At 38.2% G+C, this 27,744-nt stretch overlaps 1 protein-coding gene across 2 annotated transcripts in view; it reads right to left on the bottom strand.

The window, feature by feature from the left end:
* nbas (NBAS subunit of NRZ tethering complex) overlaps window positions 1-27,744 on the bottom strand; it is a 353,782-nt gene that overhangs the window by 291,882 nt on the left and 34,156 nt on the right. For both annotated transcript variants that reach the window (XM_049479822.1, XM_049479826.1), the window contains exons 12-18: window positions 27,227-27,355; window positions 24,541-24,604; window positions 20,740-20,933; window positions 13,183-13,446; window positions 9,328-9,453; window positions 7,145-7,296; window positions 4,778-4,915 (exon numbers count right to left, since the gene is read on the bottom strand). In XM_049479822.1, coding sequence (XP_049335779.1) covers window positions 4,778-4,915; window positions 7,145-7,296; window positions 9,328-9,453; window positions 13,183-13,446; window positions 20,740-20,933; window positions 24,541-24,604; window positions 27,227-27,355 — 1,067 coding nt within the window. The remainder of the gene's footprint in view (window positions 1-4,777; window positions 4,916-7,144; window positions 7,297-9,327; window positions 9,454-13,182; window positions 13,447-20,739; window positions 20,934-24,540; window positions 24,605-27,226; window positions 27,356-27,744) is intronic.

Genomic DNA, 27,744 nt, shown 5'->3' with positions numbered 1-27,744 from the left:
TTTTCACTGATATATTGCTTTTGTTGGTAACTGATTAAAAGAGGAAACTGCAGTTGTGCAGATGATATATACTGGATATTAGCCAGCACAACTGTGCGTCTCTCTTCATCATGCTGCCCTACAGCGCTCTGTCCTAATCTAGCATTATCCCCCCATCTCCACACTAAATCTATCCTCCACCATCACTCATATCAGCCGCTCATCAGCAGGACTCCACTTCAAACAGATGCACACTGATATGCACGGACACAGCGTAATGAAATAAAACCACTTAAGTGTGGAGACACACAAGAATGAAAGAAGGAAAGAAAGAAGGAAAGAAAGAAAGAGATTTGTAGATATGATGTATTTTTAATCAAACTCTAAAAAAACAGAAAAAAAGAGAGAACTAGGAAGGAAAAAAAGGAAGAACAAAAAAAAAATAGTGCAGTGCAGTGCTGAAAGAAAGAAAGAAAGAAAGAAAGAAAGAAAGAAAGAAAGGGCAATCGGCTGTTACAGACCTAGATTAGCAAATAAAATGCAGGCTAATGCAGGGCGACCACTGCCTGATTGCCTGAAGACCTCAGTGTGCGCGCTTCTGTGTGTGTGTGTGAGAGAGAGACAGAGAGAGCTCAATAGATTTAGTGTTTTACAATCTCATTTATGTTTCTGCTTTGCTACAGAATCCACACTGCAAATTTATGAAATGGAAGTCCTTAAATTCAGGTACACTCGTCTTCAGATCAGTCCTAATCTGACTCACTGATTCACAGTCATCTGTAGATCTCCTGCCTGTAGTGCACAGAGCTGCTCTTCCTTTACTGCTGAGCTTCAGCTGTGCTCAAGAACAAGAGGGTCACAATCCTGAAACAGCTCGAAGGAAAACTGTTCAATCAGATTTGCACTCCTGTGCTATCGAGGCAGATACAGTCAAGCTCTCTCATTGGTTCCCTCACTTCAGATGGCCTGAACAGAAGGCCCAAAGTATCTAATTAATCACTACCATAATTAAGAAGCGACAGAGAAATTAATCACATTTTCATTTCCAAACGGTGGGAGCAATTTAGTAAAGGGGTAAAAAACTCTTCTGGAAGTCCTGCGTACGTCATAGAGGACAAGGAAGACTAGCCATCAGTTTTATAATAATGGCTTGTGCTAGTCTTCACTTTCCGAGTGTTGGAAGCATCATTAGTGATATGGTAGAAAAATGGGGTAAACTTCAAAACATCATGAAGTTTAAACCAAACAAAACTGTTGACTCAATATTGAGATAGTAAGATGTGATTAGCTATCTCCAACAGTCCTAAAGAATGCTAATAATACCCTTCCAGCACAGGTAAGACTGTGTGATGGGAAGTCTTCTAAATCAGAAATTTAAATGACTAGAAAAAGAGGAGAAAATGGGGGCACAATGTTTCCATACCGCATCAAACACTTTAACTTTCAAATGCAAGTGAAATTCACTTGTCCGTGAGACAGGGGCTTTAAGTGCTTTCACCAAAGCTGTTTCATGAGCAGCTGGCAGACTCCAGTAGTGGCCGAGAGTGTGTGTGTTTGTGTGTAAGGCAGGACACGAGCTGTAGTTTCACAGTTTGAACAGCCAGTTTAATGGTAATTGCACTGTGTTGAGCATTAGTTGAGTGAGAGAACAAAGCCTGGTTCACTGAGTATCCCCCCCTCTCTCCACATCTCTCTCTCTCTCACTCTCACACACACAGACACACACACACTTTGAGCGAAGTCAGCAGTCTGATCGATATTGCCCCATTGCTGTAATGGGCTAGCAGTTAAAAAGGAATTAACAAAATGACGGCCTTTGGTTTTCCACTACATAATCGCAACAGCAGCTCCGGAAAAAAAAGATGAGACTGCGTCAAAGCACAGGCCTCCAGCACTCTCTCTTCTTCTCCCTCTCTCTCTCTCGCTCTCTCTCTCTCTCTCTCTCTTGTTCAGGGTCTCTCTCGCTCTCTCTAATGGACTGAATTAAATTGACGTAATATGGGCTATTCCAAGAAAGTTCAATCTGCAAACAAAAGACTGGAATGCACAGCGCTGAGCTGACGAAACTAAATAAATAGCACATGCGCGCACAGAGAGAGAGACAGAGAGAGTGACAGAGAGAGTGAGAGAGAGAGAGAGAGATGGGAACACACGATAATTAAGTGGAATTTAGATGCAGTTCATGAGGCTGTGTGATGTGAGCATTAGGGTGTGTGTTAAGTGTTCGGGGTGTGTTATGGCCAGAAAAACAAAATATATATATATAATATATATTGAACATGCTGCCCTGTGTGTAAACAACAGTGCTCTGATTAGTAGTGTTTAGAACATTAGTCTCTTCCTATTGTACCCTCGTACCCTGTGTGTGTGTGTGATTTGTACTCACAGGAGACTCATTCTTCAGGGGCTTTGGGCACCAAACAACACCAGCATAAATGACCTCTAATGCAGATTACAAACTAATCTATAAACAGGCTTTAATTTCACCCTCCACCTCTCCTGGCCTCCGACCTACTCCATCTGCACCCCCTCACCCCCTCTCCTCTCCCCTATCAGTTTCTATCTCTATCTCCCCTCCAAACTCTGGGTTTAGCTTCTTCTGCTGTCTTTTACCCTTTCCTCTTACTCTCAGTGACTTATTGTACACCCTGCGCAGGGTGCACCATGATGCTCTTTGCTATCTTACTCCCCATTAACAGTCCACTTTCACGTCTTGTGCCCATGCCGTTAAAATAACGTCTTTATAGCTTTTAGGAATAAATCTACAGTGATGGGTGTGGTGGTCTGGAACTAATATGTGTACAGGTACATTTCTGGTGTGCTGTTATTTTAGCGCTGGAAAACACAGGTGTTCCACTGACTGAAATGAACCTAGACAACAGTCAGTTGTCAAAGTCCTATATTCCTATAGGTGTGTCCACTGCAGAGCCCAAACCCGATTTTTAACTCAACAATACACATAATAAAGAATAAAATAACATTGTTGTTCCCTTAAATGAGCTGCTGGCGTACCTTCACAGTGTAAACGTGCAGGTCTGTATTCTCTGCTGAGACTCTGCACTCTAGCTGCACTCTAAAGATATGAATGCGCCACAGTCAGAGCACACCTGCTTCTTAAAGGGAATAAAGGCAAGTTGACACACTGATTGGTTTATTTCACGTTATGTCCAAAACACAACTATGATTAATTAAGCGAATTAAATACATGCTTTTTGCGAGTTTTGAGCTGGGCAAGGTGTGTGTTTTTTACACCCTCGCAATGCCTAAGACACACCGACACACCCTAAGTCTGTGTGTTCCCCAATTAACTGATGTGATATAATAAGCTAAAATAGGGTCCTGAATTCCTCGCCTTCTCTCGCTCAAACTATTCTCCATCCTCTCTCACTTTCCCAATCTTTCCTTCTTTCTCCCTCTCACTCCCTCTCACCCCCCATATCTCTCTCATATCTCTGGTCCAGCATGGTGCTGATGCTGGACCATTGGAATTATTGTTGTTGACTGTATATTTTGAGAGCAGAAATAGGGCAGCACTCTAGCACAAAGCTGCTCTTTCCCACACAATACATAAGAGGGGTAGAGGAATCGCCCTCAACTGTTCATATGTAAGAGAACTTTTGGGATTGATCTATACTTGTGAAAAGGTGAAGTGCCCTTTTCTTTAGACATCACACTATAATACTAGGTATTTACACAGAAATGAAGAAAAAAGAAACAGATTTTGTGCATTAAGGACTAATCCTCAAGTTACTGCCTTTTAGAATGAAACTCACACTTTAAAACTGTAAAAATATTTATTTTATAATATTTATATTCTTTTAACTTGTATTTATTTTTTAATTCGAATTAAAATTTTGACCATTAACACATTAAATGTTCTTCATATTATTGGGCAAACAAACTATTATTATACTATTATAACTTTGAACCTTCTTTCTTTTCCTTATTTTTGTCTACTTACCTGCTTGTTCCCATGTCATCACTACTTACCTCTCTCTTTTTTCAAACATAGTATTTCACAAAAGTGAGTGCACATCTCACATTTTTGTAAATATTTTATTATATTATGGGTCAACCCTGAAGATATGATGGGGAATTATTTCACTGTGCAAAATTCCAACATGATAACAACCCCAAACCCACCTCAGTTTCTTATTAAAGAAACTGAGTGTAAACATGCTGGATTGGTTAAGTATGTATCCAGAGTTACATTTTATTGAGCATCTGTGGGGCGTCCTCAAATGGAAGGTGGATGACCAAAAGAGTTTAGGCAGTGCTGGAAAATAATGTGGCCACACATTTTCACTTAGGGATGTACTCACTTTTGTTGCCAGCAGTTTAGACATTAGCAGCTGTGTGTTGAGTTATTCTGAGGGTATATAAAATTTGCACTGTTATATAAGCTGCACACTGACACCTTACATTGTATCAAAGTGTCATGTCTTCAGCATTGTCCCACGAAAAAATATAATGAACTATTTTTTTTAAATGTGAGATTTGTGCTCTCTTTCCGTCCTTTCTTCCTTACAACTTTCTGCCCTTGTTACCCTCTCTGATTCACTGTCCCTGTGTTTATTTCTTCTTTCTTTTTCTCCTTCTCTTTTTCTTTCTCATGTTTCTTTCCTTCTTTGTTCTTTCACTCTCTCCACCACCACCACTTTGTTTCCACCCCTCTTCCCCTTTCCACCTCTCCTTTGCTCTCGCAAATGAGATGCATCGCACCTTTGCAACCGAGATTGCATTCTTGTGTGTGTGTGTGAGTGAGTGTGTGTGTGTGAGTGAGTGTCTGTAATCATACTTGCTGAAGTCCACTTTCTTAAGCAGCTCTTGTCTCTTCTTCGTCTCTCTCTCTTTCTTTCGCTCCATCTCCTCCTCCACTGACTGGAAATCTTCGTAAGAGGAGTCATCGATGTCGATGTCACCCGGTAAGATGAACCTGAGAGTGAGAACGGAAGTCAATAAAACCGTTTCACATGCCATCATGCTAACAACAGTCTATTATAACACTTGTGTTCATCGATTACACAACAAACAAGCTTATAAACGTGCTTAGCTGTGCACTGCAAACGTCTACCACCCCGTACCTCAAAAAATACACTTTATAACTCTCGAATGGCATGCTTCTCTAATCAGACTTATCCATAAGCTGCCCAGGATTAGAGCATCTGTCAACTGCCCTCAGTAAATGAAGTAAATGTCCATATATCCTTGTGTAGTTTAACCACACCCTTTAGCTAAAATACTGCTAGAACCAAGAGTGGGTGCTGATTTACACCTAGATGTACATAATACACTTACCATTCAAAACAACAAGAGAAGACATTGGATTAGAGAATGTACATATGTGCAATAAACACACACTTCTATCAATTAAGCTAGAGGGAATATTCACTGCTTCAAGTACTGTATGGATTGGGTTTACATGAAAGTGGAGTTTTTGAATTTTCACATCCACTCAAATTGGGAATAAAATCAGTTTCAGACAGCTTAATAACGTAAAAAGGAACCGTTCAGTGGAAAATCTAATGACAATATTAATCATCTGCTCCAAATAAAGTTGATAATTAAAGACATGTTTGTTGTCTGATTTTGTTTTTGTTTTTGTTTTTTTTATGTAGACTATGAGATACAAGGCTAACATTGTACCATTCACTGCAAACACTGCACTTATAAATGATTGTATTGTATTCATAAAATCACCTTTTAAATTATTTTAAAAATGTCTTTAGGCCTCATTGTTTCACACAGATAAACTGAAGTGGTTTAAAAACTAGTGGTAGTGATATGTTTCAGGATGTTTCTTTATAAATCATTGGTTGTGTCACATAGCAGATGAACACAGTGATATTTGAGAAGTAAAATTTAATGTATAGGATTTAAAGAAAGTGTGCAATAATTAGGCAGGTGCTTAAATTTGTGCTGCCCAACAGAAAAAATCAATATTTAGTAGCTCCTCCTTTTGCAGAAAAACAGCCTCTATATTCTTCCTATAGCTTCCAATGAGAGTCTAAATACTGAATAGCTGAATGATGCACAGTGACTCAATCTGCAGCAAGATGAGGATGTAGGTGTTTGGATCTGGTCTGTGGGTTGACTATGACTGTTCTCACCATCCTTCTCCTCTGATTATCTGAGATTTTTCTTGTTCTGCCACTTCAGGTCTTAACTAGAACTGTGCCTGTGGTTCTTCCAAATCCTATAAACTTTATTTCACTTCTTAAATATCACTGTGTTTGTCTGCTATATGATATATTTAACTGGAATTGTTGATTTGAATAACCAATGATTTATAAAGAAAAATCAGATCAGAATACTATATTAAATGTTTTTTTTTTTTTTTTTTTTTTTTTTATCATTGTCAGTATTAATAACTTAGTTCACTTAACTGTAGATAAAATCAATTCTACATAAAAATGTAGGTTTATGTAGTGTTCTACTTTTGGGGGCATGAGGTGATTTAAAAAAAAAAAAATTAAGCAGGTGTCATGCCTGCCAAACACAATTTCTGCACTTTCTCAATGCATCATTTAAAAAGTAAAGCTTGGTCATTTTACAAAATAACGAAAATTATGTTGTTTAGAAAAACAAACAATCACCTCAGCTCAACAATCCCCAATCCCCATAAAGCCCCATAAAGCACTTGATTTATGTTGAGATAGTTAGAAAAGGTTAAGCTCATTGATGCCTCCAAACATCAATATATCAGCTTGCAGCAAAACTAATTAAACTAATTTAATTAAATGGAGGTCCTTGACAATAACTACAATTATTGTCTGGGCTTTCTTAGGTAGAGGTTTGGAAATGTTAAAAACAAACATTAGATAAAATACGCTTTTCTCCATTGTTTTCACAGCAATTAGACCTAGACTTTATCTTTCACCCTGAACAATGTTTTTCAGAGGCAAAATATTTCATGGGTCTGGTTTCAACCAACCAACCAACCAACCAACCAACAAAACATCCCACACCAACCAACAAACTAAACAAAACCAGCCACCCAACAAAGTAATTAATTAACAAACCAAACAAATAACTCAACCAATCAGCAACTACCATACAACAAAGCAATCAAACAAGCCAACCAACCAGTAAACCAACCAACTAACAAATAAAGCAAGAGCAATAATTATATGCAAATTTGTGCGAGAGCCTGAAAGATACACACCTGCCTCCATCCTCTCCATTCCCGATGGCGATAAGGGCCTCCAGGTCTGTTCCCTTTAGGCCATACTGCAGTAGCTCTTTGGCAGCGTCCACATTCTCAGGGACCCTCTCAACACATTCATGCAAAACCCAGGAACGCTTCTTTATCTTACTCTGAGAGACAAAGAGAGAGACGGAGTTGATCGTCACAGAATTTAGAACATGTGAAGCATCTACACTTGATCTTATGGAACAAAAAGTAGTTTCTAATGGTCTACGATACAGTTTATACGCAGATATCCTAAATATTTCAAATTTTATTTCCAATATGCCAACAAACCAAATTACCAGTACACGCTAAACTGAGCATTTTCCTATTCATCACATCATTCTGAAGTGATCCACATTGTTGATTCCTTAGATATCACTATGCCTCCCCCTGGCTATGTGGAAAGTGGTTTATTGTACTGTAAGGCAAGGTCACCTGGATGCCTGCCATGAATTTAAAATGCATTTGCTCTAAAGGATGTGATGCTGAAGAAATGTATTGTACCTCAATCTTTCAATTTTTCATGGTTCAATCTTTTTGCGGCTCATGGAAAGACCATAAACGAATGCCAATGTAAGAATACATACTGGAGTATTCAGATTATTTGGGTCAGTTTTGAATTGATTTGATATTACGTCACACTACACTTTTGACATGCTTAGCATGACCAATAAACCAGATGCACATGTACCAAGACAGCTTACAGTGGCTTAAAAAAGAAGTATACATTCCCCTTAAACCTTTTGACATTTTGTCAACTCACAACCGCAAACTTAAAATCTCAATAAAACATATTTTGATAAGTGATCGACCAACACAAAATAGCACATAATAGTGAAGTATAAGGAAAATGATGCATGTTTTCAAAATTTAAATCAAATAAAAGTCTGAAATGTGTGATGTGAAAAGTATTCAGCCCCCCTACATCAATACTTAGTAGAGCCACCTTTCACTGCAATTACAGCTGCAGGTCTTTTGGGGGTTGTCTCTACCAGCTATGACCATATTTGACCAGATATTTGCTCATTCTTCTTTGTAAAATAACTTAAGCTCAGCCAAGTTGGATGGAGACAGCAAATGTCATGTTTTGCCACAGAATTTAGGTCAGGACTTTGAATGGGCCATTCTAATAGGAACATTTTAAACCATTTAAGTGTAGCTCTGACTGTATGTTTAGGGTCGTTAATTGGACACCACACATAGTGCTTTGCTTAAAGCTTGGTATATGTTTTTATAACCTAACTCTGCTTTAAACTTGTCCATAACTAATCTGACCTGTGTGGTGAGTTCCTTGCTTTTCACTAAGATCTTTACAGAACAGGTCTATTTATACTGAGACTAAGGGTGCACTAGGCAATTCGTTCCGTGCCTGGGTGTGGTTACCTCCCAAAGCATAGTGTATGCTTATAGTGTCTGGGCACGGTATACTGAACCATGCTCTGGTCCACTTAAAGAGGTGTACTGTGCCCGATTTTAAGCACGGAACAAGATGCTGTCAGTGATGCGACATTCTTGTAAACGAACAAGGCGGTGTTGTGCCAAATTCAGCACAGCCACCAGAATAAGCACTCCCTTCTCGAGAGCGTGTGCCGTATCGCTATGTATGTAACCATTACTGAGATAACAGCCACCATTTCTAAGCAGATTATTCCCGCTTTTATCAAGAAGATGTGCTTCCGAGAGAGGGTGCTTTTCATGGCGGGGTGCTGAATTGAGCACAGCAACAGCAAGTCCATTAAGCAGCGAGTAATGACATCAGCGCGTTCGGGCATGGACTGTTTCAACGCAGCGCGAGTGCAGGCCAGTGGGGGAGTGGGGAGGAGGCAGAACCGTGCTCCAGCTCAATTCAAACCGTGCCTCGTGTGAGTACACCCTAAATTTCACACAGCTGGACTCTATTAATTAAATAATTAACAGACTTCTGATGGCAACTGATCGCACTTATTGATAAAAAAATGGAAAAGCATGTATCATTGTCCTTCCACTCCACAATTATGAACGAATGTACTACTTTGTGTTGGTCTATCACTTAAAATCGCGATAAAATACATTTATGTTTGTGGATGTAATGTGACAAAATGTGAAAAGTTTAGAGGGGTATGAATACTTTTCTTTTGCAATTCGATTGGCTGCTGTGTAGACACACATGCACTTACCAAGTAGTCCTGAATAGATGCGATGCTGACAGAAGACTTCCTCCACTGTCTCTGATAGACCAAGTCAGAGTCCAGTCCATAAACATGAGCCAGAGATAGAGCTTCACCATATTCTTCATTATCAATCTACATACACACACACACCCACAGGTACACACACACACACACACACACACACACACACACACACACACACAAACACAAACAAACAGAGGTTAATGCCTGTGCTTAGCTCCCAGGGCTCCTCATTAGGCAGCTGTGTCGTAAACAAAGCAGTATTATCACCTCTGTTAGCCCAGCCACAACAAAGGCTGCCGCACTCGCAAATCACTCTGGGGAGAGAGAACCTGCTAGGCCGCAATGGCCCGTGTTACTACAGCACTGTTCAATATTCAAAACCCACTCTGCCTCCTGTTAGATTGGGCTTCACTCTGAAGGTGCCCTGTTGTGTCTTGTTGTGCTTTAATGGGTTGGTGTGCGTTCTGATGTGCTTCGGTGTGCTACGCCGTGCTTGTTTCGCTGACAGAACTACTAACAAGAGCCTGTGTGTTCTTCTCTTTTTACAGCTCTTCTCTTCTGTCCTCTGTCTCAGTCTCTCTCTTTATACACAGTGCCTGTGAGTCTTACTCCCATCCACTCGCCCACAGAAAACAACAGTATATAGTTACTGCACCTCTTCTAGATCATGAGATAAAAGAATATAAGACTCAGACCTCCCCATAAACCTGTTTATCCCTTTATTTGTGATTTTCTAGGTCAGCATGGCGTACTCCATTGAAAAAAATGTATCATATATATTTTATAGATGTTTAATAAATGAATCTACTTCAAACATTTAATCTAATAAGTCTCAATATTTTTAAAAGAATGCAGAATTTTGAGAAATTTACAAATAAAAAGTCAAGTCAATTATATTCTCGCTTTTTTGTCAACAAAATAGGTTAATTGAAACCTATGGCATAAAAGCATCATTACCCCTTAGGTACGGTTGGTACTTGAAAGTTTGTGAACCCTTTAGAATGTTCTACATTTCTGCATAAATATGAAATGAAACATCAGATTGTTAAACAAGTCCTGAAAGTAGATAAATATATTTAAAATCTTACATATCTGTCAGTAGCAAAAGTTTGTGAAACTTTGCTTTCAGTTTCTGGCATGACCCCCATTTGCATCAATACCTGCAGCTCAACATTTCTGGAAACCATTGATCAGAACTGTACACCAGCTTGGAGGAATTTTAGTTCAGTTTCACTTCTGGGATGTTGGTGATTTCCTCACATTAACTGCTCGTTTAGGTCCTTCTACAACATTTAGATCTGATTAAGGTCAGGACTTTGATTTGGCCATTTCAAAACAGTAACTTAATTATTTTTTAACCATTCTTTGGCAGAACAACTTGTGTGTTTAGGGTCATTGTCGTGTTGCATGGCCCAACTTCTCTTGAGATTCAGTTCATGAACAGACATCCTGACATTTTCCTTTATTATTCTCTGATATAATTCAGAATTCATTGTTTCATTAATGAAGGCAAGCTGTCCTGGCCTAGATGCAGCAAAACAGGCTGAAAGCATAATACTACCATCACCATGTTTCACAGATGAAAAAAGGTTTTATGCTGGAAAGGAGTGTTTTCCTTTCTCCATCAGAACGCTTTTAATTTTAACCAAAACGTTCTATTTGGGATCTATTAGTCCACAAAACATTTTTCCAATAGCTTGTGGCCTCTGATCTTTAGCAAACTGCAGAGAAGCAGCACTGTACTTTTTAGAGAGCAGTGGCTTTCTCCTTGCCCTTTTTCCTTTTTCTTTTCCAACCTGATGAACATGAACTCTTTTTCTGAGGCCTCTGAAATCTCCTTTGTTCGTGCCATGTCACATTTCCACAAACATGTGTTGTGAAGAGCAGACCTTGATAGATACATGTTCTTTAAATAAAACAGGCTCCACCCACTCACATTTGATTGCCATCCCATTGACTGATGACATCGGACTCTAATTTTACTGTCAAAGTAGATGCTAATCCTAGAGGTTCACTTTTGCCTCTCAAAAAAAATCTCATTTATTTTACTGGGCCCTTTTTACCTACTTTAAGGATGTATATGTTATTGTTATTATGTGTTATTTATGCAGAAATATAGAAAATTCTAAAGAGTTGCATTTGTACTGTGCAAGTTATGAACATAACTATGTTGTAAATGCCAAGTACTTTAAAAAACTCAATAAACAAAGCTTTAAAAAAAAAAAAAAAAAGAAAATTCTTAAGAGTTCACAAAGCCCCACTGCAGTGTTATTTCAAGCACCACTGTAGAAAGAGAGGAATAAAGTATGATGTTATTGATGAGCAATATGACGAAACATATCAGATTTTTGAGACATTTTTACAATAAACAAAAAGTGTCCATATAAACAAAATGCAACAGTAGCAGCAGACACTATTTAACTGCTTTAAATAGATTTAAACAGATATTTAAATACTTTCTCAGTATTTCTCCCAGTACTTCTATGCTGCATCATAAAATAACACAAGATAAGTTTGCCGAAAAAGTTTGCAAAAACCCAGTCACTGCTCCTGGAGTTTACTTGAGGACTCGCTAATGTTCATGATTAGAAAAAAAGCTGTAAGTAGCTGATATGCAAGAACAAATCTCAGTGCAGAGCATGAATAGGTCAGTTTCATTAATTTTGTCTTCCTCTCCAGCCTCCTGAACTTTGTATCTGCCTCATACGTGGGAAAAATAAGGGTTCACTTGTTGAAAAATGTGTGGGGCATTGAAAGAATTAAAAAAAAAAAAAGAATGGATGAACATATAAAAAAAAATATTTCCTCCTCTGCTTCTTCTGTAACAGCTTTTAATGTAAAAGCATGTAAATGGTGCTACATAATATCCGTCTACTGACTGTGTAGTGAATACCAAATCTTTCACCTTTAAAATCTCTATTCCTTTGGAGATTATGATTTGGGATTTCTTTAGCTTTTTGACAGTTTTAGACATACTTCTGGTATCAGTCAGATGTGGTCTAGTTAGGGAGTATATTTTTGTTGTTATTTATGTTAGTAGTCCTTGTTAGTTCTGTTGTATTTTGCTCACTTATGTCTACCCAACACCAGCAAAAATTATAATATCTTAAGTGGTTGGTTGAGGAAGTTGTACTCCACAGGACTGTGACATAAAAATCAAAAGCGTTTTGAGACATGGCATGAGCTGCGTTTCCTAAAGTAAAGATTCGAAATGGAAAAAATAATACAATCAAATTTCAGAAATGAGAATGTCTATTAAAGCTTAGATTCTCTGCCCAAACCCGACCTGACCCGACCCGAGGCTCGACCTGAACTCTGACTGGGTCAAGATTACTCACCACTTTCCTTGAGCTGGGTCAGGTCTGGCTCTGTTTTTAAAGCTATTTTTATTTTATATAAAGCTATAAAAGCTTGTTTAAAAAAAAAAAAAAAAAAAAAAACAAGTTGTACAAGTTAATGTTATAATCACACAGCTCTGAAACTGCAGTGAGCACTGCGCACAACTGAGCTCGTCCACTTGTCCTTGTGCAGGATTTTTTGCTATTTTTGTGTTTTGCACTTAGGCTATATATTTAAAATAAAAAAATCTTAGACATTCTTAGACATTGTTAATTATATTAGATTAGACGGAGAGATTGGTTCTTAATAAACATTTTTAACTATTTTAACATAAACTATATAACTATTGAAAGGGCCTCTTCTCCAGCTTCTCCAATAAAAATCAAGCATAAGGCAAAATCTTTTGAATCTTTTGAAAGTGGGGGAACACTTTGTCCCTGCTATGTGAGAACAATGATTAAATAATGGCTCAACCAAAACCCCATTTCCCCAACCCACCTTTCTCTGGTAGAGTTCCTCGGGTGTGGTGGACCTCAAGCTGACCAGGCGGTAGTTTTTGGTGACGGTGCGAGGACGCTTCCTCGGTGGTGCAAAGCGTTCCATCTCGGTCACGTAGTACAGGCCCTGCTTTACATAGCCAAAATACCGAGCCTTAGCAGAGCCCTCTTCATCAGAGTCAGAGTCTTCCTCACCATCATCACCTTCTTCACTGGTGCCACTACTCTCCACACGGGAGCGCTTCTGAGCCAGTTTAATCTCACACTGAGAGAGAGAGAGAGAGAGAGAGAGAGAGAGAGAGAGAGATTTATAACATGGTTCAAAGGATTGCAACCAGTGTTTTGCAATTTTTTGGTTGATCTAAAATGTGAAAGAATAAACTTGGTTGGTCAGGTCTAGGTTCAGCAACAGTATGTGCTGAAAGAATGAGGTCAGCTGACTACCTGAATATACTGAATATAGACCAGATTAATCCAACAATGAATTTTTTCTTCCCTGATGACACGGCCATATTCCAAGATAACAATGTCAAGATTTATTGGGCTGGAATTGTGAAAGAGTGATTCAGGCAGCATGAGATCATCATTTTCACACATGGATTGTTCACCACAGAGTCCAGATCTTAACCTCATTGAGAATCTTTGGGATGTGCTGGAGAAGACTTTGTGCCATGGTCAGACTCCATCATCAGGTACCATCATCAATGCAAGATCTTGACATTGTTTAAGCTTATTGAAACAATGCCACAGTGAAAGCGTGCTGCAATCAGATTTTTTTTTTTTTTTTTTTTTTTGGCCTGGCAGTGTTAGAATATTTCAAAATATCTACAGGACTCTAAAAACACTCAAGAAATAGAAAAGTTAAAAGTTAAGTGGAAAAAAATAGAATAAGTAACCCTGTGACATCCATCATCATAAAGAACAGTTAAACAAAGAAAGAGAGGAAGAACAAAGCAACATACACACTGCATAGATTTAATCGAGATGATCGTATAAATGTTGCAGAGAGAAGAATAACAAGCATGTATTACTGCATGTAAATCAGAGCACTGTTTAGAGAGTATAAAAGCTAGCTTGTAAAACGGTTACATCCATGACCATAATGCACTGCATAAAAACAGGCCATACTGTAAATATTATTTGAACAATAATTTAAGATTTTTTTTTTATTATTTATCTTAACTTGAAATATTGAGACTTGTGTTGTGTTGAGTTGTGAGCCTTTTAACTCAGGTTTTACATGTATTTTAAGTCAAAATTTGGACTGCTTTAAATTAACTTAAAACAGTGAATTATTGCTCACAACGTTCCAATCGACCCCTGCAACCATTTACTCGCATAGTGGGTGTATCTCCCACTCTCTTTCACTCACCATCAGTGTGTAATTGTGCTCCCAGGCTACTTTGTCGTGTATTCTGTTTTGCTTTATGCAAGCATTCACTGGCTAGTCTCTGTGTTGTAGGCTGTAAGAGCAAGTTCAGTGCTCCTGATTACGTATCGGGTGCTTAAGGGTTGATCCAATTCTTAGGTTGGAGGATTTCACTCGAAAAGAAGGAGTAGGGGTAAGTGGTAGGGTCAAGAGGTGAAATGGGATTGGGCATTGAATTCCTCTTATGTAGTCAATTCTACTTTAAAAGCAAAGCTGGAATCAATATTAGAATAGTTTAAATTTCTGAATAATGTTTAAATAAGAAATACAAAAGGAATCACAGATGGAATGTGGCCTCTGCTCTGAAGACAGACATAATGAATTACAGTGAGCACACATGCCTGGAGGGGTGGAGAGGAATCCAAACCAAACCAAAATCAGACAGTCATGAGTTGAAATAATTAGTAAATCAATTTTGATCTAATTTAAAACTTCAAGCTAGCTGTTTGAAGTGACATCTCTGAGCTGAAGCTGCTAATATTTTTTGGTTCAACTGTACACAACAATAATAAAAACTGTTCACTGTTGTATATGTGACACTGTAACATTAACACAAACATTAATGCATCTTGGCTTGTGACAGCTCACATGTTGCGCTGAAGCAGGGCACATCTCATTATATAGGAGCTAATAGTGCTAGAAACAACATGGCAGTTCGTTCTTGTGTTATTTGTGCAAATATCACATCAGTGTTATACGCTTTGCCCAGTAATTCAGAGCTAAGGAACAAATGGTTAGAATTTGTCTATGGAACACCACCAGCAAAGTACAATTGAGATAGGTAGGCGTATGTTTAAACAGTTCTGGTTCCACTAGTTAAAAGTAAAAATCCACCCCAGGGTTTTCTTACAACAGCCTGGGCAGCTTTGTTGCAGGTTTTTTACTTTCTGGATTTGGACTACCCACCTTAGCATATGTCTGTAAGTAACTATAGGTTTACATAGGATCTCCGGTGGATTTTGTTTGTTTTACAGAGACTCTAGGACTAGGTCAGTGTCTGAACTGCACTTAGCAGGGCATTACACATGTTGTAGAGTAACATATGACATTGCAAAGACTGTTATTAGTGTAAAAATCTCTAATTGTTGTCTGTCTCACTGCCTCGCAGTGCCGTTAGCCAATCAGAGGAGATCCGTATGTATGAATATTCATAAGCAAGAGCCGAAATAGATCCCCCCCCACCCGCCCCCTCCTACACCAGACTCAAGCACAGTTACAAGCCATTTAAAAATTTTTAAAAAGGGATGGAATGAGACCTTTAAAGACAAGAAAAGAAGAAACAGGTTGCACTGTAACATTCACACCTACAAAGCACATGAAAATACCATCTTTACCCCATTGTACTATTATTCACACTATTCCCAAAGACATGTTTTTATTCCCACTCAAACCAACACACACACACACACACACACTCTTTATCATACAAATCTCACACGCTTCACATTCAGCCAGTGTGCTGCTGTGATTCCTCAGGATGAGTGGAAACCTCCAGTGACACCAATAAAAGAAACACATACACATCCACTCTTATACCCCACCCTCCACCACTCCCCACATCCTCCCCTCCAGCTCTCCTTTTACACCACCCCTGCCCAAAGACAGCCAGCCTGAAGACTGATATGAAATAATAAAAGAGGGATGAGATAAGAGCAGAGGTGTTCTCTATAAAGCAGCTTTATGATGATGCCCTGCAGATAAAGATGGAGGGAGGAAAGGAGGGAGGGGGGGAAGAAAAGGAAGGAAAATGAAGGAGATATCACAGTCACATCAGTCTCTACACTAGAAAAAAAAACTAAAGGAGTCAGCAGCCTCTGATGAAAAAGAACCTACTGCAGAGGGAGAGCAAACTTTAACCACACACACACATGCACGCACACACACACTTGTTACCCCTCTATCTGTCCATCTTTCTCTCTCAATTCAACTTGACGCTAGTTTCATTGTAATGATATAGTACACTACAAATAACCATTGACAATATGAACAATGAGCAGAGTTAATCAACGCTACATATCAAATCTAATAGTAAAATGAGGATACGCTGATCCAGCAGTTGTATACAGTACTAGCCAAATGTCTGGACACATCTTCTCATTAATTATTTTTTTCCTACATTGTAAATGTATGTTAAAGTCATCCAGACTATGAAGAAATAAATAAGGAATAATGTAGTAACTTAAAAGTAACCAAAATACTCTGTGAAGAGGTATTTAGGTGCTCTTCTCTGGGGTGCTATTAACTTGCGGTTTCTGGGACTGGTAACTCTAATGAACTTATCCTGTGCAACATAGGGAACTCCTGGTCTTCCTTTCCTGGGGCAGTCCTGATGAGAGCCAGTTTCTTTTTTTGATCATTTTTACGACTGCACTTGTGGATAATTATTATTATTAGAAGTGTGTTGTTTTTGTTTGTTTTTTTTTTCGGATTGACTGACCTTCATTTATTTATTTTTTCTTTACTTAGTTGAGTAGCTCTTGGCATATTACAGATTAGAATATTACTCAAATAGAGCTTTTCACTGTACACCACTAACTCTATCCCTTCACAACTTTATAACTGATGCTCTCAAACACATTAAGAGGCAAGAAATTCAAGTAATTAACTCTAAGTTCAGCACAGCTGTTAAACGGAAGCCATTCCAGGAAACTCTACTTCATAAAGCTTACTGAGAAAATCTAAACAAGGAGTGCTTAGTTTGAAGAATCTAAAATATAAAACATATCCTAGTGTGTTTAACATTTTTTGTTTATTACTTAATTCTATGTTTTTGTTCATAGTTGGGATGACTTTAGTATTAATATACAATGCAGAACATTTTAAAATAATGAAAAATCTCTTAATTTAAGGTGTCCAACTAAAAATGCTGAGTTTATTGTTCAGTAGATGTTTAAGACAAATCATATTTTTATTGATGTGATTGTGATTGCGTTATAACTATCACATATCATGCACCTTCATTGTTCAGTAATGAAAATAATTATGAGATAGTGATTGCTGAGCAGTTAGAGCACCAGGTTCTTATGGACAGCATTGTGTTTAGATGCGATATCTGGGTTTAGCAAGCTGCCACTGTTGGGCCCCTAAGCAAGGCCATTAAACCTCACAGCTTCTTGGGTGCCACAGTGTCGGCTATCAACCCCTCCAGGCATGTGTGCTCACTGTACTTAATTATGTGTGTCTTCTAAGCGGAGGCCACATTCCATCTGCGATTCCTTTTGTATTTCTTATTTAAACACAACAAGCTTTTATTTATTTATTTTTTTGAAAAACTAAATTGTAGTGATTAATAGAAGAACATGGTTAGCAACAATACACAAATGATTGTGATGATTATTAACCTAACATTTCTGCTTCTCTGCACCATTATACCTGCTCATTTGGCCTTACATGGAGATGTCCAAACTATCTAGTGGTCACATTACAACAATAATTTCAATTAATTAAAAACAAGATGGTGGGAATCCCAGTCCTAAGTTTTTACAGCCAGTCCAGACAGAAACATAGTAACAATTCTCATCTCATTTTATGTTTGAAACATTTTTTTTTCCTTTTCTGTAGGAAGCTAGATTTAGTTTTTGGACGAATTGACACCTTCTGATCCCAAATGGCAAGAATATATATATATTTTTTAAATGTTAAAATAAACTAATGCCCCTGTATAAGGACACTTACAAGTTTGTTTTTTATACTTTTATATATACGTTTTTATACATAGATCCTACTAATCTCAAACAGCTACGAGATAGTAAAAATGCACACTAAACAAATGTCTGGATTTTAGGAGGGTAAGTAATGAAAGATTGGTATGATGTCCAAAGTCCAAAGAAAACATTCCCCACACCATTACACCACCTCAAGCAGCCTGGACTGCTAAAAGCTAAGTGGGTTATGTCCACATATTTATGCTGCTGGTACCAAATTCAAGATTCAAGAGATTACGTCAACAGTTTATGTCCCTCTAGTTTTCAACTATCCATTGTTGGTAAGCCTGAGTCTACTGCAGCCTCAGCTTTCTGGTCTTGGCTGACAAAATGAAACCTGGCGTGGTCCTCTGCTTTTAAAGCCTATCCTCATCTAGATTGAAAGTGCTGTGTATTCTGAGATCATTTGCTGTTGAACCATACTTGCAAGATTTTATACACTGTGCTGCTGATTAGATAGCTGCATGAATAAGCAACTTATTAAGCCGGTCAGCTCAATGAGTGGACATGAATACTGATATCACCAAATGCTAAAACCATTAAAGTTCAATTTTAAGACATATTGCCGTGATCTTTTGCTTTAGAACAATAATACTACACAAAATAACCACCAATGTTTAACGTTAAAAAGATTCTGATTCACAGAGCTTTTAAAATAATAAGCTTTTTCAAGATAATAAGACAAATGCATTAATTTCTTTGCAAAATGGAACTTTTAAATGGGAGTTTCACAAATAGCTTTCGGCTGACAACAAGGCCTCTGGATATGTGGAACTCCTTCAATCCTGTTGGAAAAGTATCCCAGGGGGCTCCTCAGGAGGCATCTCGGATGTGTAGAAGCATGCACAGCTGCATGTTTTAATCACAGCATGTGTCTTATTTTAGAACCCTGTTGTATTATGATAATGAGTCATTATATCACTCAATGTGACTTTTAAGCAGATGTCTGTGGAGTTTGGAACACCCAGATCTACGTGTTAGTCGAGGTGTATGAGTAAAGTATGAGTATTCATGTGAAACCATCATGATACGATGTCCTGGTTCAGTGCACACAGTCGCACAGAGAACACAATGTACACACTGTTAAAATACAATTACTTACGCACCTGTAATAGAAACATTAATAGGAACAAACATGTTTTTCTTATAGAATAATATTTCAAAAGCTATTCTACTGTTCACCACAGAGAAACATCTGAAATTAGTTTCATTTGTACAAGTAAAAAAAGTTGTGTGCTTCAGATGTCAATCAAACTTCACCATTAAAAAAAAAAAAGAATCCCAGCTATTAAAATAAGTTTTGGAATTCTTCCTTTGCTAGAAATGCTTTCATCCCAAATTACCAGTAATGACATTCCACTAGTTACAACAGATTTGACTTCACACTTCCACTGTACACTGTCTATATTCTTTACTGTCCTAAATGCTTGTATAGTTACTGGCTTATGGATATAAGAGTGTTTGTCCTGATGTGTGTATTTTGTAGATGTTTTTCTGTATTTACTGTATTCATTGTTTGTTTGCACTGCTGTCTGCTGCTGCTGTTTAAATGTTGAATTGTGTCCTGGAGGAACGACATGGCATCTGAGGGATTACAAGGTTGATTAACATTGACTAAATAGGAAAAGAGAACAAACTCCTGGCTTGTAAATGTATGCATTTACACAAATGCAATAAATTCCGCAGCAGTAAAGTGCGCCTTCTCAAGACCTTGTGCTAACTAAGGAGAACTAAAAAAAATGGATATAAGTAAATGTATTAAAGTGGCAGTCTGCATTGTTTTATTTCTAAACTGAAAGTAGAAGCATTTCTGAGTGAAGAAGGGACAAAATACCGTATTTAATGGTACCAGCGTGCTGGAACGACCAACCCTTCTAAGCCTAATATATTCACTCTAAACACTGGAGTGTCACGTACAGCCTCTAAAAGAGGATCCGGCTCAGTTTTACTGAACGCGAGCGGCTGGTGGAGCAATGGAGACACAGATCTCAGTAGCTCATTTACTCATAGTAAAAACCAAGAAATTCAGAATTAAAGTTTCTGACTGAGCGCTCTCTCTCTCTCTCTGACTGAACATAACCTGGAATCGGATTCATCCGCTCTGAAAGGAGACCGCATCACACCCGCCCAGTTTAAAATGATTCCTCCGCATGTTCTGTGCAATTACCCATTCTCCTAAATCCCAAAACTTACAGACATCAGCTTTAAGAAAGAATTTGTGTATTTTTGTTCACATTCAAATGAACACAGCTTCAGCTCATGACCTTATTGAAGAATGGCCTGTTTAAATATCAGTCTCATTACTTACATTAACAACTGCAAATGATGGTCCCATAGGAATTAATGCAAATGTGAAGTAAAAACTAAACTAAACTAAACTAAAATAAAATAAAATAAATAAATAATAAAATGCATATCCACACACCTCAAGGCTGAGGAAGCCCCCGTCATGCGCAGAAGTGACCCGGGGAGAGGGTTCAAACCACTCACAGGATTTCCCCAGCAAGTTAGAGAGAGAGCGCACGGAGGAGACGGTGAGAGAGCCGGAACAGCGAGCCAGGATCAGAGCCTGATCACTCCACCACCCCACATCCATCAGACACTGATACTGCTCCTTATCTACAACACAAACACAAAGAGAGAGGGGGGGGGGGTTATGTTATATTATTAATGAACATTGTTATATTCATGTTTTATTCCTTCATAATTTAGTAATTGTTTGTTTATTACCACTTATTTATGACTACCATTATTGTTATTATGGTCATCAATTCTGCTATTAATTCACAAAACACATGTAGCTTTAAAGCTTATATATTTGGCAATACTAAAGAGTGAAAGAGAGAGATTAAACAGACTAAAGGAAAGAGAGGGCAGGGAAAAAATGGACGGACAGACAGAGGGCGACGGGAACGGAGGTGCAGACACCGCTGCATTATGAAAATGTGTGATATAAAGTGTCTGATCAAAATGTCAGTGTGTGAATATAACACCTCTGTTACAATCCGAGCACGAGTCTTTATTAAAGCGCTCTGTTCTCTCCTTCACCGTTTCCATCAGCAGCTACGCCGTGAATATCTTATTGAGCTGTGTGAGAATGTGTGTGTGTTTAAAAAAGGTATTATTAGAGAAATAAACATGCAGCCTGTCATTTGCTCCGAGACTCTGCCACTGCAGCTGACAGGACAAAAAAATGGATATCCTTTTATTTACAGACCATTAAAAAGGTGTTGAAAACCTTCCAAAAGAGATACAGTTTATAGTTTGAGTGTGAGTGCATCACAGTCTGAAGTATTTTATGTAGAGCACCAGGGCCTAAACAATGTTGCAGGTTTTAGTATTCAGTAGAGATAGGAACAATGCTAATATCTAATATATGATAGTACCAATACATAAATAATTACAAAATATAGAAATTAAGAGTCTATATATCTGTCCCCAATGTTGATGTGTCTTTACCCTTGCCTGATATACGAACTGATCTATTCCTAGACCTTTAGGCTGTACTGTAAACCTGGTAAAAATCAGGCTTAGGGCCCGATCCCATTTCATCTCTTGCCCATACCATTTAGCCCTAACCATCTGTTTTGTGTGTTCAAATCAAGGGGTAGAGTGTCCCAATACTTTTTAAGCTTTTCAGAGGCACGCTGCAAACAGACGGCTATGAGAAATAACTGGTAAAATGGCAGAACAAGCAACTAAAGAATCTCCCAAATATTTCCCTTGTTACAAATTAGGATAAGCACTGCCCATGCCCATTTTTTTATAATAAGCCTAAAAAAACACTAGCTAGCTAAAGTTCCCATTTCATCTTAAATAGTGCAACAGACAACAGAGGCTGAAGTATGTAAAGTAGAATGGATAGCTAATAGCTAGCCACCTTAAATGGTGCTACAGACAGCAGATTCTGCATCCTTTAAGTAGAATGGGAATAAAACTAAATAAAAGCTCATTTTAGCTCCCTATCACAGAGGAATTAAGTAATGGACAATAATAATTAATTGTTGCACCACCTGCCCCCTTTCTGAAGACATATGATGGGGAGAATTTCACCTCTTTCCTTTCCCTTTCTGTAACTCTAAGAAATGGGATTGTGCCCAAAGATGAGTGGACATGTCTGGTTCCAACTCTGCTCTACAAATGTAACAACATGGAAGACATTTATTTGCTTCATTTCTTTTGAAGAAAAGGGAATAGAACAGGTACTCGGTCTTTGTGTTTTGACAGTTTGGTATCTATGCAAATATTTGGGATGATAGTATGTATGAAGTCATCTCACTATATTAAATCGCATTTGATAAATTGTGACATTAGATATTCATTTAACTCTTTCTTTAATGTTTATTTTTTTATAGGCTACTAATTATGTAAATTGGAGAGAGAATCCTCAGACAACACTTGTTAAGTCCAGGGTGGAGCAGCTTTTTTGAGAGCAGAATTAACAGGTCAGATATATGCTGCATCATTCATGTGGGGTCAGAATTATGGTAAACAGAACATTCCTGATTGGATAGATTGGGTTTTGGGTATTGGAACACTTCAACACTTCACTTCAGTTGTAAGTCAATGTGGAAAACTCAAGATATAGATTTTATAGCTTCCATAGATTTGAGTGAATATAGCATGGACTCCCTATTTTAACAGTTTTTAACAGTTTAGCTGCTGTTAAAGGTTTATATATATATATATATATATATGGCGGCTCAATCAGCCCTCAAGCGGGCCAGCTGAGACAGGCATGGCTTTGCGCTCTGGCGTGGGGCGGACCCACAACTCCCCCGCCTCCTCACGCCACAATATATATATATATATATATATATATATATATATATATATATATATATATATATATATATATATATATATATATATATATATATATATATTGTGGCGTGAGGAGGCGGGGGAGTTGTGGGTCCGCCCCACGCCAGAGCGCAAAGCCATGCCTGTCTCAGCTGGCCCGCATGAGGGCTGATTGAGCCGCCAGTTGAGACAGGCATATATACCCAGCCTCCGCCATCATTTAGGAGAACTCTCACTGAGGAGCTGGGGGCTGAGGCTGCGCGGACTCGTATGAACACTTAAAAACTAAGTAATTCTACGGACTCTAGAGCCCCATTGGGCTGAGTTATGTTTTAAGTTTATTCTGGGTGTGGTGGAGGGCATTTTCAAGCCAATAAAGGTATGATTTGAGTTCATTTAATCCCCCGTGTCTGTGTATCTCTGTGAGCTTCCTCCTTCCGGGTCACAGTGGTCACGCCCCTAACCCCAGGGGCCTACCACAATATATATATATATATATATATATATATATATATATATATATATATATATATATATATATATATATATATATATATATATATATATATATATATATATATTTTTTTTTTTTTTTTTTTTATTATATCCAATTTTCTCCCCAAATTTCAAAGATAAAATTACCCAATCCCTGTTTATATGAACTCCCTCATCATTAGTAATGCTCCCAACACTAAGAGGGAAAAGACTAGATCATGTCTCCTCTGATAAAGGCCAACCCCCACATCCTTTCAAAGTGCCCTGATGCAGAATCTCTCAGAGGAAAGCACAGTGACCCAGCTTTGGTACATGAGGTAACAGACACCTGTGCTGACTTGCATCACACTAGGAGTAATGGGGAGAGTGTGCCATCTACCCATCCATGAGAGAGCATGGTCAATTGTGCTCTCTCGACTCTGGATGCTGATGGCAAGAAGCAGGCATTATCCAAGATTTGAATAGGTCATCACTGGATCATAATTACAGCATATTAGTCCATTGGACCACAGTGTTACTTATCATTCTATCCAATGAAAAACTAACGCCTCTGTTAACACAGTTTCTCCAAGACGCAGGTAATAACAAATCTTGCATCCCCCCCATTATGTAGGTTTGCTTTTACAACACAGAGCATGTGAAAGTGATATGCTCATAATTTTGAGTTATGGGAAGTAGAATCTTCACTCTAGCGCACGAATGTGGCATTAGGCCACTTCGAACACTTTGAACTGTTTATTATTTAAAAGAGGTTTAATTTCCCCCAAAATTAATCCCTCTTCAGAGGGGATCAGTCTTTGTTGCATGGCCAGCAGGCCTGTACGCTTTGATAACAGACGCAGTTAGTGGCCTTTAATGTTTGTCACCAACTCCCTGTGATCTTTTAACAAAGCACTATCATAAACCCCGCCTCTACAGAGACAGTTACCTTTTATTTTCTTTCTTTTCTCCAGTGAAGTCTTCCACTCTGGGTTGATCTCCTCATATCCAGGCTTTGGTAAAGAGGTAGAGAGAGAGAGCAGAGAGAGAGCAGAGAGAGAGAGAGAGAGAGAGAGAGAGAGAAAGAGAGGGAGGGAGAGAGAAAGGGCTTGTTCACTGTGCTAAGATGCTTTGTGTGAAGCTACAGCACCTGGGCTGAATACATAGGCCATCTAATTCATACAACAAGAGCAACACAAACGTGACTTGCGTTGCTTATTATAAACAAGTAGCTGCCGATAGCTACCAATGAACATGTTCAGTGCAAAGCATGCAACATTAGAAATCAGAACCACTTAATTGTTGGGGTGGGCGATATGGCCCTAAAATAATACGATATTTTACGTTATTTCATGTTATTTTCGCGATAACAATATTCTTGGCAATATGACAAAACACTGAATTATTATTATTATTATTTTTTTTCAAGAATACACTACTACAGCAAAATAAAAATAAAAATTGCATTGAATAATTGTATACAATATGATATGGCTAGGGTTGCAACGGTATGAGATTTTCACGGTATGATAACCGTCTCGGAAAATACCGCGGTATCACGGTTATCACGGTATCACAGTTTGTTACATATATTATTAAACTGACCCTTAAAGAAATTACAACAAAGGTTTTTTGTTCAATTAACTATTTATTGTAGAAACTACACCATCAGGTGAAGGGAACCATGTTTTTCCACTACTCTTAAGGGCATTAAGAATGTATATATATATAAAAAAAGTTGGTATATAACCAGTTACTGCAGAAAGAGGGGATTTATATCTGACATGATCCTCACAATAGAGATTTCTATTTTAAGGCTTTCACACCTTAAAACCTTCAACATATGAAAAACAGACCGGTCAGAATGTGAAAATGAACGCATGTAAATGAATGGCGTCTTTCACATCCAGTCCGCCTAGGACCTTTACACAGACACGTGAATCCATCGTAGCACGCACTTCACGCCTGTACCTGCGTGCCCAAATTTCGGATAACTCAGCGCTTTTGGGTTGTGCACGACTACATAGAGGTTTTATTTAGGTTCAGATTAAAATTATAAACTAAACACATACTTTGCGCTGCACAGCAGGGTGGTGTTCTCGGAGATGGAGAACAGGTTTGATGTATTTCCTCCTTTAGCTGTGACTTTACGGCCACATTAATTACAAGCTTGTTGATTACAAGATTACAAGTCTGTTTTCAGGCTGTTTGAATGAGCGAAATATGATCAGAATTATGTTAATTAACACTAACATAGAGGCATATAACTATTATTTAATTAAAATGATTTTTAAGAACAGCTAAACACAGTGCGGAGAAGTTCACGTGCGAGAGAGAGAGACACAGAGAGAGAGAGAGATTTGCGTGTTCTGATGTGAGCTACTCACAGGTAAGGGTTCTCTTTGATCTCCTCGTGCTCATTTTAGTCCAATACATAATTCTGCAGTTTCTCAGTGTTTTCTGTCGTATTTTGCGGCCAGCGCGAGCGCTTACAACTAACACCGCGGGCCGCGAGGTGCTGCCGCGCTGCCGCTGTTATGCCGAATCAGACTCCCTGCTCAATCCGACTCCCGCTTCGCGGACAGAATCGGCACAACACCCTCCGCTGTACAACTGCGGAAGTGAAAACAGCGCTTATAAATAGGTTAGTTAAGTTTCACTTTCAGTTTTCGTTATTTATTTCTCCGCTGGCTTGCGTTTTACCGGTAATAAGCAAACACACACGGTATGATAACCGTGCATTTTAATACCACGGTATACCGTGAAACCGGTTACCGCTGCAACCCTAGATATGGCACACCCCTAACTGAGATATTAAAAATTACAAGAATTTTATCAGATTTGTAACAGAGGTCAATCATCCAGAATGTCATGATACTGCACTCCAAATATCTCCAGTAAAGTAAAATAAATGATACTCTAGTAGATATATGATGAGAACAGTGTGTATTTTTCTTTTACTAAAAACAGTAAAAAAAAATGTAGTGACTTGATGTGTTAATTAGGGTTTGGTGATATGGCACGATAATTCAGGGTATAATATCGTTTGCGATAGGGGTGGGCAATATTATATCATATACAATATATCATAACACAGAAATATGGTGATATTAAAAATCCATATCGTGATAATAGAGATGTTCTGCCTTAAAAGTAGACTATTATTTACTGTGAAGCTTTAGGTTTATTTATTGTATAATTGTTTTAATTTGCAGTTTATATGCATGCACTAAATATTCTGCAATATTATTTGCTGCATTATATTATTTTATGCTACATTATTTATTTTGCCACATTATGATTATGCTGTTATACTCTTACACTATATTCCTGAAATTATTTAATTATTTTTCTGTTTTCCTATATATATATAAGTATATCGCTATCGCAAAAATACCCTGAAATATTGTGATATTATTTTAGAGCCATATCGCCCACCCCTAAAAATTGTTGGTGATATTACCGCAAACAGTACAATATGGCACACCCCTACTTAATTGGTCTGTAAACCACAAGATTTTCCTTGTTTTGCTTCGGTTTCACTAAATGAAAGAAAACAAGCGTGCACACATTAAGTGCACCTGTGCGAGCCACGGCTTGCGGCTTGCTGACACCCAGCAGAGGGAGTTCATTACCTGCTCCTCCTGCACCCAGCTGCTCCTCTGTTTGAGCGATGGAACGTCCCACAGACTGAGCGTGCCCGAGAAGTGGATTACAGCCAGCGTTAAACCGTCAGGAGAAACGCTCATCCTAAACACGCCATCCTGCACACAAACACAGCGCACGTAAAATACAAATTCAACACTTTGGATAAACTGTCAATCAAAAGTACAGAGGCTCTTTTTTCTAGGACTATGAAAAGTGAATACAGGAGATGGAACAAAATAACCAAAATCAGACCTCAACATTTTTACCAGCATCTTCTGTCTAAGGCATGTCGTCTAATGATCACTGCAGTGATCACTACAGTTATTTTTGAGATCATAAATAAAGCCTGTTGTGTCTCAATGGAAAAGTGGTATGCAAAAGTTTAGACTCCCTATTTGCTTCACTAGGAATAGCTATGTATATACAAATGGCCTAATTCCCAAAAAGCATAGAGTTCAAGATAAAATATTTCATTAAAATGTTACAGTTTTATTTACTTTGTTGG

Source organism: Astyanax mexicanus, chromosome 1 (genome assembly GCF_023375975.1).
Source record: "Astyanax mexicanus isolate ESR-SI-001 chromosome 1, AstMex3_surface, whole genome shotgun sequence".
NCBI lineage: Eukaryota > Metazoa > Chordata > Actinopteri > Characiformes > Acestrorhamphidae > Astyanax > Astyanax mexicanus.
Note: the sequence above shows the minus strand (reverse complement) of the source record. Positions and strands in the feature narration are given on the sequence as shown.